This window comes from Vanessa tameamea, chromosome 21 (assembly GCF_037043105.1).
Source record: "Vanessa tameamea isolate UH-Manoa-2023 chromosome 21, ilVanTame1 primary haplotype, whole genome shotgun sequence".
Lineage (NCBI taxonomy): Eukaryota > Metazoa > Arthropoda > Insecta > Lepidoptera > Nymphalidae > Vanessa > Vanessa tameamea.
Window position 1 is genome coordinate 965994 of NC_087329.1, and position 12502 is coordinate 978495.

The window sequence follows — 12502 nt, forward strand, 5'->3', positions numbered from 1 at the left end:
GTAAATAAAGTATATATTTTGATTTTGATTTTGATTTTGGTCGAATTACGACCCCTTACTTATAATTTAATTCGACTATTTAACTATTTGTAGAATGAAACTGAAAATGTATATCGAAGATTCAACTTTGCACCGGCACAACTCTTTGGACCTTTGCCTTTAGAAGAAGAAAAAAACACTAAACCATTAAAATCGCCGTCTCCTCAAATACCATGGATTAAGAAATGGAAATATGGCATTGTGCCGTTTTTTATTGACCCAAACACGTATGGTAGGTTACAATACAATGATTGTATTGTATTGAAGAACGTGACAATTAAAACATTGCTTTTATATTATTTTATTGGAGGACAGGAAGAGAAGCTTAAGTGCCAAAATGTTAGTATCGAAAAATGAGGTTAAACGCTTTTACTTTAAATCTCATTTCCTAAAAGTATCGGTTTGGCGGTTTTGCATTTCTTCCTTTCCACTGGCGATTTGTTTATTATGAAGTTGTAAGAAACGAAATGGCTTAATGGCTAGAACATGATTCTCAACGAAGATTGCGCATTCAGTATTGTAATCGGTGTATAAGAACACTATCGTGAGATAACCTGCACGTTTCGGATGAAAATATACCACATGCGTATTCTATAATCATGTAAAACTGGAGACTTCTTGGACCAAATGTGGTACAGGCTGTTACTTTAAGATATTAATACATTGGTTTTTATACAAGTATACATACTTAGATCATGTACTGATAGTAAAAAAAGCTTAAAATAATTATTTAATAATAAAACTCAAATTGACTTAACTAAAGTGTTTATACCAGTGATTCACAAAGTGGTCCAGGTGGACCCCCAGGGGTCCACGGGAGACTTGCTGGGGGTCTACGTAGGCGTGAATAAAAAATGGGGTCCATAAGATGTTAATGGGGGTCCACGAAAATTTATCTGCTTTTGATAGTAAAGAGCAAAAATAGTTTTTATAAGGGCCTACCTACATTGTTTTAAGTACCTAACTAAGCAGATAATATTTTAATAAGGCAAGCGACTGTTACTTGTCCAAACTTGCGTATTCAATATTACGTGCAATTTCGTGTACAGACTTGCAAACCGCTATCCGCCCGACAATGCTTAATGCTTGTTCAGACATGAACTTGATCACCACTATAAATACTTGATGCCAAAGGCAAACTCATTTATTTGTTTCCGGAATTTCGAAAAAAAGGTGTGAGAAAATTTATATCAGTGTTTGCTAGTGCCGGAGAAAAGTAAGTACCTACCTTTTTTTTTGTTATAGTACTTAAGTATTTTGTTTACGTGTACTAGTCGGTTGATCACAACTGCTTGTATAGATAGGTAACTTAGTAACTTACAGATATTTTAATTATCCTCTTTCGATTTGAAGACAAACACAGCACGTTATATTCAATTGGTTTTTCACGAGAGAAGCACTACCTCTCTAAAAAGGCCGAATAAGCAATATCGCAGAGCAATTAATTTTGTAATTCTTCTTGCAAATAACTACTAATTTTATAAGACAGTAATTTCACAATCATTTTAAATTGATTTTGAAGTAACTATTTTATCAAAACTATTCCTTTTCGGTAAGAGCGAGCGGTGCGCGGGCGACGGGAAAAGCGCGGGACTTGAGCTTCGATGCCAGTTTGTCACGTTTTAACAATGAAGCCGCAGACAAAAATACGCAAATACACGGAGCGCGTGAACTCATTGATTTGATGAAATGTTAGTTATCGTTTTTATGGACAATTTTGGGATTTCGACTTTTATTTTTTTCTACACAAATATGATCAGTATTCGATACTGAATACACCAATTTTTATTAAAAATTAGTGGTAAATTAGGTACTTTAAAATTAATACCGTTTTGTGAAAACGTCTGTATTTGTCTTAGTGGTTTATTAGTTGGTCCCTTTACAAGCCGTAATTTTATTTCCGCGTGCTGACAAAGGCTGCGGTGTGATACCTATATTCAGAAAAAAACTTGGTTACTAAAACATTTTTTTTTTACAGGTAATGTAACTGACACGAAACATGGCTAAAGCAAAGAAAAAATGTCGACAATATAGTGTCGATTATTTGAACTTTTAATAAATTTTACCCGCTGTTGAAGAGGTTTTAAAAACTGTTTTGCATAAATCTCCATTTGACGTACTAAAAAGAAATCCAATAGTAACAATACTGTACAAAGACGCATTGATGAAATGAGCTCTGATATCGAAAGGTTTTTGTGCAATCTGCAAAAAACTAATTTTTCTATACAACTGGTCGAGTCGACATTACCCGGTAATGAAGCATTATTATTGGCATATGTCCGATTTATTATGGAGGAAGAAATTCACGAAGAATTGCTATTTGCCAGAACTTTGGAGACTGACACTAAAGGCGAATCAATATTTAATGTCCTGAGTAATTTTTTTACGGAAAAAGCGATTTCATTTACAAACATTATTTCAGTGGCAACCGACGGAGCTCCTGCAATGGTCGGGCGATATCGTGGGTTTATGAGTCACCTCAAAAGAATTATACCAGGGCTACCAGCTATTCATTGCGTAATCCACCGACAACATCTTGTGGCAAAATACTTAAGTGACAGGTTGAACCAATTTCTTTATTTTGTAATAAAAGCTGTCAACAAAATCAGAAGCAATGCATTGAATACGCGTTTATTTGCTCGATTGTGCGACGAAAATGATGAAGACTTCCAACGACTGCTCTTACATCAGTATGTATAACCAGCGTACTTCAGTAAGTACGCTGGTTGTCGAAAGGTGCATGCTTAACGAGATTTTACTCTGTTTTCGATTCCGTATTAGAGTTCCTAGAAAGTAGAGATCCAGATTTAAAATAAAACTTGATCAAATTCAAAGCAGACATTGCGTATTTGACAGATTTGTTTAAAAAATTTAACGATATTAACTTGCAGTTACAAGGTGACAGCCTGAATTTAATAAAAACAAAGGGAATCATTTCGGCTTTTCTTGGGAAATTGAAATTTATGAAGCAAAACATTAGTCGGCGCGAATTCTCTCAATTTCCAAACTTGTCGCAGGTAGAATGTATTGATGAGGATATCCATACCTACAGTCAACATTTAAGTGCCCTGCATGATGACTTCAAAACCAGGTTTGAAGATATGCTGACGACGGATATACCACCATCGATCATAAATCCATTTGATGAAACGGAATTGGCCAATGTGGTATTACAAGAGGAGCTGCTCGAGCTAAGCACCATTGAGGAGCGGAAGGTGAAATTTAGAAAAGGCTACCAAACATTTTGGCTGCAAGCAGAAATACCCGAAAAATATCCTGGACTGTGGGAAATTGCAAGGAAATTTTTAATAACTTTTCCCTCGTCATACCTTGTCGAAAGGAGTTTTAGTGCCGTTACAAACCCCTTAACAAAAAAAAGGAGCAAATTAAACATCACAGAGTGGGGGGATTTGGGGTTATTGCTCACAAAAATAAAACCAAACATTGATCGTTTGCTGACACTCCATCAAATACATCCTTCCCATTAATTAAAATTATGACCTGAACCTATATTACCTTATTAATTTTTTCTTGTAATTCTATTCTTTTAATAAATAAAGTGTTATAAAATGTACCATTTTTCGTTTTTATTTTACTTATCGGAATATAGGGACAGAACTCAGAAGCGACACAATTTTTATTTTTTGGCGACTTTAAGAATGTGGTAGAAATGTAGCAGCATCAGGGGTCCATCAAAACCAGAAAAATTTTGAAAGTGATCCACGAGAAAAATAAGTTTGGGAACTACTGGTTTATACCTTGTAGTAAATTACTACACGATTAATAGAAAAATATATTTACTTCCGTAATACAAAGCATTAATTTAAAATTATATAAATAAATTAATACTAAATCGAAACGAATCAATGCTAGCAACTTTTTCTGCCATCGTTTCATACAAACACAACCAATTTATATTTCCGGCTGTAAACAAAACATTGCATGTATGTGTGTGTATAGCCTCAACTCTTGTGCCGCTATTTATTCATCATTTCTCTTTTAACCTAAATCATTTTACGCACTGAGCACTAAGCATACGCACCTTATCATAACGTACATTGCGGCAGTAAGTTGCAATAAAAAATATCCCTTTTGTTATTTAGCAGAATTGTAATAATAACAAATAATAAAACCGTCACAGGACGCCTGATTGATGAGAAACATCGATTTTTTTCGTTAATGAAAGAGTTTATATATAACATAACATAACATTAGCAGCCTGTAAATTTCCCACTGCTGAGCTAAGACTTCGTCTCCCTTTGATGAGACAGTTTGGAGACGGTCAATGCGGGTTGGTGGAATACACATGTGGCAGAATTTCGTTGAAATTAGCACATGCAGGTTTCCTCACGATGTTTTCCTTCACCGCCGAGCACGAGAGGAATTATAAACACAAATTAAACACATGAAAATTCAGTGGTGCTTGCCTGGGTTTGAACCCGAAATCATCGGTTAAGATGCACGCGTTCTAGCCACTGGGCCATCTCGGCTTTTTATATATAAATTAACGATACCCTATAAGTTAGCTACCCAGTTCATTAATATATTATTTATAATTAAAATAATAAAACAAAGCAACGATGTGTATTATATACTCGTATTTAATCAATTTACCTTTACATACATTTATTCGACTACCGAAAGCTGCAACACTGAACACGTGCAGAATCGTACGATGAATGATATCATTCAAAGATCATATTACATTACGCCGAACTGACAACCTAACTAATATTATTTTATATGCGGTTTTTTATTTGTTGTTATTTTCGTTTATTTATTACGGATTTATATCTTAACTACTCATACCATTAGAAAAATTGCATCCATGTTGTCAAAGACACAGAAAAGGACATGGGGTAGATTGTATATACAGTTCCCATTTACGTGTACAGCTCCTATTTACTATAAGGGCACACGAGGCATGAGTGTCCCATAGTCAAGGTGCGAAAAGCTTATACTATACACTACTATATACTATATATATATAATTGTTTTTGTAATGTTACTGGCAGTGCAGCGTGAATTTGAAGGCCGTGATGTAAGAGTAGGGGACCCCCAACAATTATATACGACAATTATAAACAGTAGTTATATTATACTGTTTTAAAATGGAAAATAAAGGTAGTCGAGATAAAGGCAATAGTCGGCTCACCAGGGTCTCGTGTTTCCGCGCGCTTTAGGGACTTGGAATGGGATAAGACGGCCTAGACTATCGCCCGAGATTCAAACGCATGCGCAGCTGCAGGCAGTTACTAATGTTATATTAAAATTAAGATCATTTGCTTATTGGTCATATTTGCTGACTTTCCACGAAAATATTGTTAAATACCAAAGTATTTTGAACCAAATCTAGATACAGCTAGAGTTAGTCTTAAATAATAGTTATTTACAATAATGTCTATAAGTATAAACTATTGGCTTACGTTTTTCAGATTCATTTTTAGCTGAAACTATTCTTAAAGCTTTTGATTATATTGAAAAGGCAACATGCATCCGTCTCCAACGACTCAGGGAGAGACCAACTGACAAGCGATCCATGCAAAGTGTTGAATGGCTCTACATTACAAACCCCTCTGGTATACGGCAATGTGTTCATACCAATGAACGTAAACCCAACACTGGTGTTCAGGTAGTATCTAGTACGAGACATTTTTAATAAATGACAAAAAAATGTAATAAAATAAAAGTTACCGTTTGCTGAGATGCCTCCAACACACGGTTCACGGTTTTCTCTATATGTTATCCTTCATCGTTAAAGGCGAGTATAATGATAATTCAAATATTTCGGAGCTCAGTATTTTTCGTCTCGGTCTATCCAGCTATCTTTAGTTAAGTTTCACGTGGAGGCCCTGGGCTATCTCGGCTCTTACTTTTTTACAATATAATAATTAAGAATAATGTTTCGTTTCAACTAATTGTAATAAAACTTCACTTCACATTTTAGATGGTCGTATTCGGTTATGATTGCTTATCACAAGGTGAAATAGCTCACGAAGTGATGCATATTTTAGGATTTTCCCACGAACACACACGTCCTGATAGAGATAACCACGTAACAATCATATATGAAAACATTAAGCCCGGTATGTATTATTTTATCCCACTTTTTATGTTTTAAATACGCATTGCTGATCATTTCTTTTTTAGGTTATAAAAAATTTTTTGAGGTTAGGGAAGGCGATCCTTTATCCAACCTCCCTTATGATTATGCGAGCGTCCTCCACTATCCACCTAGAGCCTTCTCTAAAAATGGACAAGTAACTGTATACACTAATGTAAGTCTATTTAATTAACTGAATTTATTTTGACGAAATAGAGTAACTATGGACGTTCTGGCCCGTTCTTCTTTGTTGAATCTGTAGATTTTAATTTGATTCGAACGATGAATAGATACTTTAAAAGAGCTTGTTAAGTATTAATTTGACGAAAAGTTAACTCATATATTTGATAAAGTAATAGATATATATATATATATACATTTAAATAACGAATTATCATGCTAAGACTTTTTATATATTTTTATGATCATGTCCTCCTGACTGATTTCGACTACGGTGGCTCAACGGAGACTATTGTACATATAATTACACAACTGCAGTGTATTTCCTCACTATAAAAGCCCTACGGCCTACAATCTGACACGTGCTTTCTGAGACACGGGGATGCAAGCACTGGCAACTATAAAATACGCGATATTTACCTCTAAATTAGTAGACCAAAGCCGATTCAATAAATATTTGAAGTGATATTAATGAATTAACATAATATATTTTTCCATATTGTATATTATCAGTCAGGTACCAAGTTCGGTCAACGAGATGCTTTCAGCGAACAGGACGTAGAAAAAATCGGAATGATATACGGGCTTGAATGCGTCGAACGAAACAAAGACTACTTACTCAAGACATGCCCGAGTGTTGGCAAAGTTAGCATTGAGACCAAAGAGGTGCTGGAAGAGGATATTAACAAATACTTTAAAGATAGAGTGTGGCCTTATGGAATTATAAATTATAAGATTAAAGACGCATTAGAATTTAGTAAGTTCTATATTTCAATACACTTTTAATCATCATAATTATCAACAAAAACCTTTCTTTGAGGATATCATGTGCTTATTTTGGGAATATAATATCATCTCATCTTTGTACTGAAGTAAAACATCGCAATGTAACCTAAAGTAAACCTAGTAAAATTCTTATAATATCCTTTAATCGCACAAAATAATAAAAGACCCTGATCCCTCTCCATTGTAGCGGAGTGAGTAATCTTCAGCAGAAAAATGTTGTATTTTGACTATTACTTACCATAAAAAAATACTTAGTATTGTTGTGTTCCGGTTTGTAGGGTGAATAAGCCAGTATAACTTGTTTAGTTCCATAGGTCGGTGACGCATTGCCGTTGTAAGGAGTGCATATTGTTACTGACAGCGCCAATGTCGTTGGGTGGTGGTGACCACTTACTATCAGTTGGCCCATAAAAACATGATTCTTTTAAATTATTTAATTACATTTTAGCGGCTGAGGAAAGAGAAAACATAAAGGCCGTACTGAATCACATTGAGAAGGAAACTTGTATTGAATTTAGAGACATCACTGATGAAGATAAACGTAATAATAAAAATGATAACGATAACACCAATGAATCTCCAGAAAATACTGCACTGTCGATTATGAAAACGGAAGATAATCAGACTAGAGAAGTATCGTCAGAAAAAAACACTACCACACCTGTTGACGTTGTTACACCCAATCCTAACGAATATAAACTAACACTGACCATAACTAACATGAGCTTAATCGATCCCATATCTGATGAGAGTGATACAGATAATGACACTACAGGTATAAAGGTCTTAAGACATCGATTAAAGGCAAAAAAACCAAAAGCTCAAGGACGTTCTAAGATTAAGCAAGTAAAGAAATCAAGGAAAGGTAAGTAGTTCCGGTGAAGTAAAATTATTCTCTCCTTACTCTTGAATGAATTATCGATTAGATAAAGAACAGTCATTTTATTAGGTTTTTCTCAATATCTAAATGAAAGACAATTCATAAAACAATACCATGTAACAATTTACACAAATGGATATATCAATTTCTTGGTGGTAGGGCTTTGTGCAAGCTCGTCTGGGTAAGTAACACTTACTCATCATATATTTTACCGTCAAACAAACTGTTGTGTTCCGGTTTGAAGGGTTAGTGAGCCAGTGTAACTACAGGCACAAGGGACATAATATCTTAGTTCCCAAGATTGGTGGCGCATTGGCGATATAAATAATGGTTAATATTACCTACAGTGAAATTTTGTGGCCCATATGCTCATACATATGTATAATGTATGCAATAAAGTAGAGAAACACTGATAATTTTAGAGGTTTCTAATGTTATGTCGTAAATAAACATATTTTTTGCGCTTACATTGCAAACGCTGGCTGAACCCTACGAGATAGATCAAAATAATGTACTACAGTATTATATGCCTAAAAGAGGTCCACAATAAAGTTAGTCAATATAGCGTTACTCCTTATCCAATTAACTACATTGAATACATTGTGCATTTAATTTAGATCAATATGGTCCTTTACAGCATGTAATTAAAATGAATATTTTTGGAGATATTACAGATTTAAAATGCAGAGACATAGCGGTTTGTATTGTCTAATGATAAAAAAGCTGTGGACGTTGTATATAAAGATATTCTGTAGTTTATTTAATATTAGCATTGCACCCGTGCGTAGCCGGGGCGGGTCGCTAGTTTAACATAATTTGAATATCTATCTAGTGTCTTTGGTTATCTTTTTTAATTATATAACTAAGTCTTTTATACATATTAATAAATAAAATATTATTATTTATTATTGAAGATAATTTTACTGTTAATTATATTAAATAGGTATGTATGTGTAGTATGTTACATTATAATATTAATTAAACTGAGTAATCATCAATATATTTGAATTCACAGGAACTGTAAAAGAAGGAAGTAAGAAGATTAGGATACCAATTTCACCTCATAGACGACATGCGGTTAACGTGATCTTGTTAAAACGTTCTTCAGAGCCTGGGTGTAAATGTCCTCCAGCAGGAAGACCAAACGGAAACAAAGTATTGAAATATTTAAAAAACTAAATAATATTAACCTTTTTTTTTTACATAAAATCATCATTTCAACCCACTTATGCGATCTTTTTAAATAATTATCCAAACCCAATAAATAATTTAAAAAAGCAGAAAATGTAGATCTAAATACTTTGACGTCGCGTTAATAATCGTAGCAATATCTTGCAGGTTTTAATAATACACTCGGATTGTTTCAATTCCGTGAATGACTTACTCCATGTGTTTGTCCACGTGCTGGGACTGGATCACCAGCACAGCATGCACGATCGGGATACATATTTGCATATCCTCTGGGATAATCTTACTCCAGGTAATAAAACTAATATAATAATATAACTTAACTTACTAGAATATCTTAATGTGAGTGCTTCCTTGAGGAAGTTTATAAATATCTTAGAACTATTATACAAATTGGTCTGTCGTATCAGTTTAAAGGTACTGTATGATTTAATTGTGTATAAACTATGATAAATAATCGTCACATAAGTTGTGTAAGATGATGACAATTAATGTTTATTATAAAATTAACTATTGCTTTATAAATAATTAAAATTGTTCAATTATTTTGTTGATTGTTAAAATTCGTTCTCACACATTTAATTACGGCATTAAACGATACGAAAAATTCCAAAAAAAGAATTAAATTAAGTGGTTTATTTTAAAAATATCTCATGAAGGTATTTATTGTCCATCAGCAGAACAAAGCAGTCAAAAAAAAATTGTGTCATAGTGTTGTGAATGTATTTTTTTTTTATTTGCAAACAGAAATAAAGAAAGAGATGGAAGAAAAGCTGCCTCCCGCCGCGTCCGCAGGCTTCGCTTACGACTACCAAAGCGTCATGCATTACCCGTGGCTGCAAATAAAAGATGGCGTTACAAACATTATGTATCCAATTTGGGTTAGTTCTATTTATTTACAGAAAACAATAATATTAAATTCTCCTTTTTCACGACAATAGTCGAAATGGAAACTGCAAAACGCAGCTATTTCTATGACAAAATATTCTTTGACACGCGCTGCATCTTCTAGTATAAGTTTTAAGCTTTAGTCGTTTGTTCAGTTAGATATTACAAAAAGGACGTCCTTCATTCATCAGTATAGATTGTTACGAATATGAGTACCGAGTGTCACAAATCGCTTCGTTGACACTAAACTCAGCGATAAGTTTAACCTCCTACTCACACACACACAGTACTATGAGACTCACCGCGCTATACTCGCATACAATGAAACATCAAAAACACATTATTACCTAAACGTATTTATGTTGATTTAATAAATCAATTTGAAATCAATATATGTCTGCGTCTCGGGGAAAGTCGTCATTTAATGTTACGTTAATTTAAAACTCGAAACATCCCACCGAACACGCTCGTGATATTGTGTCAGAAAGTAACTTTTTAAATTTAAAGGACACGCGTCAACAGGGCCGGTTCTACCACATGGCTTTTTGGGCTTCAGCCCAGGCCTCCATGTATTCAAGCGGGCCCCAGCTAAGTCAAGTCAAATTCAAAAATAGACTATAATGCGAAAGAATCCATAACTTTATTAAATTAAACAGATCGTATGGTTTGCAGCCCTGCGAGTCCTGCAATTAATCAAACCCATTCAATTAATTTAATTCAAGTCTACGTTCAGATATGTCTTAGGTGGGCACCTAAGTAGTGTTAACCCAGGGCCCCCTAAACTTACGGTCCGGCCCTGCGCGTCAAAATAACGTATCACCATCAGTCGATCAAATCAGAGTGAAATTTTTTAGAGTAGCACTGTTGATACGAAATGTAAAGATACTTTTATTTAGTCAGTTTCTGCGTTTCTTTCCACTTATTCTCCGTATAATATATATCCCGAACCAGCTTCGCTTTTAATACAATACTGTACATGACTTCGAGTTATATGATTCAAAAGACCTTTTGTGAACCTTTTATTTTGATTTTATCGAAAGTGTTTAATTAGCCAATGTTCCCAAAAAAAATATTTACTGTACTATCATATGTATGAAAGCGCTCATTACTAAAGAAATTTTGATTAAATTTGATATTATTATTCAGAACGACGGTTGGGCCATGGGGCACTGGCAGGGCCTTAGCTGGACAGACGTACAGAAGCTAGATGTTATTTATAAAAAACAATGCGAAAACCGAAGACTTGAGATGCGAAACGAGTGAAAATTGTTCAAAACGTGTTCAAAAATAAATAAGACCATATTATAATTTGTATTTATTTTAAACGAGGTTCTCATATTACGTATAAATGAGTTACTTAATTACTATCAGCTATACCTGTTAATGTTGATAAGGGGATCAGTTAATGCTGTCTCGTTCTTTCAATTAATTAATTAAGTAAATAATTTTCTTCAAAATTAATTAATTTCGATTTTCGAATTAATAAAAAATACAATAAATAATCAACGTTTAATACTTAATGAAGAATGAATAATTAAGAAAATTAATAATTCTTAGCATGTATTTTTATTATATGCTAATTACGGCACGCAGCTATGCCTGTATATGAGGTACAGGTGTTAGGTAATTTTTCGGGATAATTATTAAACTATTTGCCATTCCAGACTTTGTCCTATCTCTGTGCTAAATTTTATTCAGATCCGATCAATCGTTCTATAGTGATCAGTAACGAACATCCATCCGCCCAAATTTTTCCGTTTATACAGGGTTATTGGTAATTCGAACTATTCCCGTCAAATAATATCGTTTTCCGTCTCGCATTTTTAAATCTGGACCGATAATTATTGTTTAAATATTGAAAAATATCCAGTGTTTAATCGTTTTTATAAATCAGAAGAAAAAAGTAGATTTGAGTCGAAACTTTTTTTTAAATAAATTTTTGAAGTTGCATTTTGACTTATTTTGAAAAAACCTAAAAAACGTGATAACTCAGAAATGGTTCACTTTTGCATCATGCATATGGGGGTTAAAATTATTGCAAATAGTCACCCCTATCACCTCCTAACGGGAATACGTCGAAATACCAATAACCCTGTATATTAGTAAGATTAATAAAGGGCAACTGTGTTATTTATCTAAAAAGTAACAGACAAGAGTTTTACATCAAAACACCTCACCCATCAAAGACTACCACGTGTTTTATTAATAATATATATAGTTTGAAAATATGTAAAATAAAAGTAAACCCAATTTTTGTTTTTTTTTATTGTATTTCCTAAGTATTTTATAGAATCTCTTTTTTTTTCTGCTATCATCACTACTACTTCCTTCTCTATCTGAACTTCCACCTTCATTTTCCATTACACTTAATTTTTCACCTTTCCCCTTACCTAAACTCGCTTTGCACGAATTCAATAAATCGCTAACTATTCTATTAT

General features: G+C 33.7%; 1 protein-coding gene across 1 annotated transcript; it reads left to right on the forward strand.

Moving 5' to 3' along the window:
• Nucleotides 1-149: 149 nt before the first annotated feature.
• LOC113394851 (uncharacterized) lies at nt 150-11366 on the forward strand. The gene is made up of 10 exons (XM_026632292.2): nt 150-271; nt 5475-5671; nt 5987-6125; nt 6190-6317; nt 6836-7079; nt 7557-7973; nt 9004-9143; nt 9327-9468; nt 9924-10057; nt 11211-11366. The coding sequence occupies exons 2-10, from the start codon at nt 5579-5581 to the stop codon at nt 11325-11327; spliced, it is 1554 nt and encodes a 517-aa protein (XP_026488077.2). The 5' UTR covers nt 150-271; nt 5475-5578; the 3' UTR covers nt 11328-11366.
• Nucleotides 11367-12502: the final 1136 nt, after the last annotated feature.